Below are 3,582 nucleotides of genomic sequence, written 5' to 3'. Positions count from 1 at the left end.
GCTTGGAACCTCTGATAGTGATAACAGAATGTCTGAGAACTTCATAACAAAGACAAATGTTGGAGTAGCCCATGCCAGCATTGGAACAAGAAATGAGTCTGACACTAAAATATCCCTTGGAACCTCTGATAGTGATAGCAGAATGTCTGAGAACTTCATAAGAAAGACAAATGTTGGAGTAGCCCATTCCAGCATTGGAACAAGAAATGAGTTTGACACTAAAATATCCCTTGGAACCTCTGATAGTGATAGCAGAATGTCTGAGAACTTCATAAGAAAGACAAATGTTGGAGTAGCCCATGCCAGCATTGGAACAAGAAATGAGTCTGACACTAAAATATCTCATGATATTTTAACACAAAAATCTGATACTGAACTGGCATTCTTTAACACTAAGTCAACAGATGTAGATATAACACCAGTATATGATGATGTCTTAAACACTCAGCCTAAAGTAACACCTGCTAATATGAATGAAATATATGACGATATCTTAAACAATCAACCTAAAGTAACACCTGCTATTATGAATGAAGTATATGACGATGTCTTAAACACTCAGCCTACAGTAACACCTGATGATATGAATAAAGTGTATGAGGATATCTTAAGCATTCAGCCTACAGTACCACCTGATAATATGAATAAAGTGTACGAGGATATCTTAAGCATTCAGCCTACAGTACCACCTGATAATACGAATGAAGTATATGAGGATGTTCTAAATATTAAAGATGAAAAAATACATGATGATAGTAACTGGACAAAAATAGGAAGCGAACCACTATATGCTAGTATAAGAAGTGTCCAAAATAAAGAACCAGTATACACAGCTCTAGATTCACTAAATACTGCCCCTGAGGAAACATACAGTTATGTTACTGAAGATGACTATGAGGATATCAAGAGAATGAAAGCATCAAGAGAAATAAAAGTAGATAAAAATGAGGGGTTTCCAAATAGAAAAGAAGAATCCTTTGGTGATAATGAAACAGTCAATGATACAGAATATGAATATATCAGTAAATATTTTCAGTTTTATTTATTTTTATATCAAAGTTAACACAATATTCAATCCATAACATGGAATTCTTTTGTTCAAATTGTTCTTATATTGCCTGTTATTTTCTTATAAATATTTCATTAGACGTCTTTAAGGTGTGTGTGTATATCTGTGTGTGTGTGTAGGCAAATTCATGAACAAAAAAACAGGAAAAATAACAAAAGTCAGTTGGACATACACAGTGAGTATATTAGATAAATGCTCAGTGAAAGTTTTAGATGGAAAAATAAGAGTAGAAATGGCATTTCGAGCATGGCACTTTGCCGGATAAAAGGAAAGGTCCAGAGAAGAGGTAAAGGAGAGAGGAGCAAATAGTCCAGAGAAAAGCACATATGTTGTTATATGGCCAAAAAATAACTGACTGGCAGACAGAGAGAGATAGAGAATGTGGTTTTTGAAGGCAAGAGAGTGCAAAAATGGTCAGTGTGTGTTTGTTGATCTTTGACATGTTGGTAGAGTATCCTGTCATTATACTCCTGCCAGTGTTCATTTAGCCTCTCAGCTAAACTCCTAGAAATCTCCCCAAAATATGCCTTATTCCAGTTCATACCATCATCCTCCATGCATTTTATACAGTAGACTACATTCCTGGTCTTACAGTTAATACTAGGGCTGAAAATACACACAATGCAGTTCCTATCAGGATATGTGCTCTTTGCAAAGGAGTATATCTTACATAATTGTAATCTGATGGACCACCCTGGTTTTTCTACAACTTCAATATTGAGTTTAACTTCCTTCATAATCTTCCTAAACCTAGGGATAACTCCCCATGTAGCATAGCATCTACAAACATTATCCCTTGAAATATCTTTGTTGTACCATGTATTTATTCTGTTTGCTTTATCACTAATTCTTTTTATTCTTTTACATTATTTGCCTCAATATCGAAGCAACGTTCCACTGGTTTCCTTTCTTATAATGTCATCTAACTTCTTCCTACTCCACTGTACACTTTGGCTGTAGCTAGAGGACTGAATGTGGTACATTAAGTCCTGTGCATGTCTCTTTTATTTCACAAGGTTTGCACACAGGGCATAAGTTATTCATTATCCTAACTAAATCTGCTATAAGTATGTTTATCTTATCATTGTGTGATAAAGCTGAGTTCTTATGAATAACATATTTTGAAGTTATGGATTTCATATAAATAAGGGGAGGAGTTGAACCTTGTAGTTTGTAGTCTCTAACGAAACTTCAGTATCACGGACAGGGAGTCTATTGTTAGTGTCCTTAGAGGGGTAGTCTATCATTACCTTGATACTCTGGTGGATGGAGTTAGCTATGCACTGGACGTTTTCCATTGTATTCCTCTCAGCTTCCTTAGTATCACTACCTGGAATTGTCCTAACAATAATGTTAATATTACCTACATATCTACAGTATAGTATTACAGCTACAGAGTATTCATCTAGGGATTGCCTATGTTTTTTTGTCCCACCAGGTCATGAAAAGGCCAGCCACATCCCGAGCTACACTGGCACCAACAACTGCTTCTTGGACGTTCCTATATAATTTCTTATTGAACTTGACTATGTAGTTCTTCAAGGACACACAATCACACTTGCATACACGCAAACATACGCACGCACGCACACACACACACACACACATGCACGCACAAACGAACACATAGATATGCACACACATATGTGGGAACACACATGCACACATACATACAGATGCTTACCTATTCAGAAAAACAACATACACACACATGCAAAAACACACACTAGACTGAAGATAAATGTAGAGTATTCTTTAATACACTATATCTGAAAGGCTCCAATTTCCAGTACTCACAGTTACTTATTTCTGATCATCAGTTGGTAAACTGAACCTGATTTTCTTTGGAAATATCCACCGTCTGAATATTTTTTGAAATATGAAATGAAAGTTTGGGGAAAACGCCTACCCTTATAACTAAAAACCTATGTAAACCACATGTGCAAAAATAGCTGATTCAAGCCCACACAAGAACTAGAAATCGGAGCCTATCAATTATATTGTATGTGTGTGTATGTATATGACCACGTGACCGACTAGACTATCAGACGTTGTTACACATCGCTGGTCACAATGCATTTTGCATCATCTTAGCCACCAAATGAGGTAACTCCACTGGTTAATTGACCAAGCCAAAATTCCCCCTTGATCGAAAGGGGACTGGAGCAATCTGAAATGAAGTGTTTTGCTCAAGAATACAATGTGCTGCCTGTTCTAGCAATTGAACCCACAATCTAACAATCATGAGTGCAACAGCCTAACCACTAGGCCTTTGCCGTGTGTGTGTGTGTATACATAAATATACATGCACACACACGTGCACATGTAGTCACACAGACACACACATACAGTGAAGTTCGTTTTCAGTTTCCTCCTGTCAAATCCACCAACAAGGCTTTCATTAACCTGGGTCTGCAGTAGAAGATACTTTCCCAAAGTGCCATGCAGTGGGACTGAACAATAGCCCATGTGATATATATATATATATATATATATATATATATATATATATA

General features: G+C 36.5%; 1 protein-coding gene across 2 annotated transcripts in view; it reads left to right on the top strand.

The window, feature by feature from the left end:
• The first annotated feature begins 6 nt into the window (after nucleotides 1–6).
• The window catches only part of LOC106883648 (uveal autoantigen with coiled-coil domains and ankyrin repeats), a 110,938-nt gene continuing 107,362 nt past the window's right edge, over nucleotides 7–3,582 (top strand). For both annotated transcript variants that reach the window (XM_052967338.1, XM_014934744.2), the window contains exon 1: nucleotides 7–1,022. In XM_052967338.1, coding sequence (XP_052823298.1) covers nucleotides 29–1,022 — 994 coding nt within the window. In that variant the 5' untranslated portion in view covers nucleotides 7–28. The remainder of the gene's footprint in view (nucleotides 1,023–3,582) is intronic.

This window comes from Octopus bimaculoides, chromosome 4 (assembly GCF_001194135.2).
Source record: "Octopus bimaculoides isolate UCB-OBI-ISO-001 chromosome 4, ASM119413v2, whole genome shotgun sequence".
Lineage (NCBI taxonomy): Eukaryota > Metazoa > Mollusca > Cephalopoda > Octopoda > Octopodidae > Octopus > Octopus bimaculoides.
The sequence above is the reverse complement of the archived record's forward strand: the minus strand, read 5'-3'. Positions and strand labels throughout refer to the sequence as shown.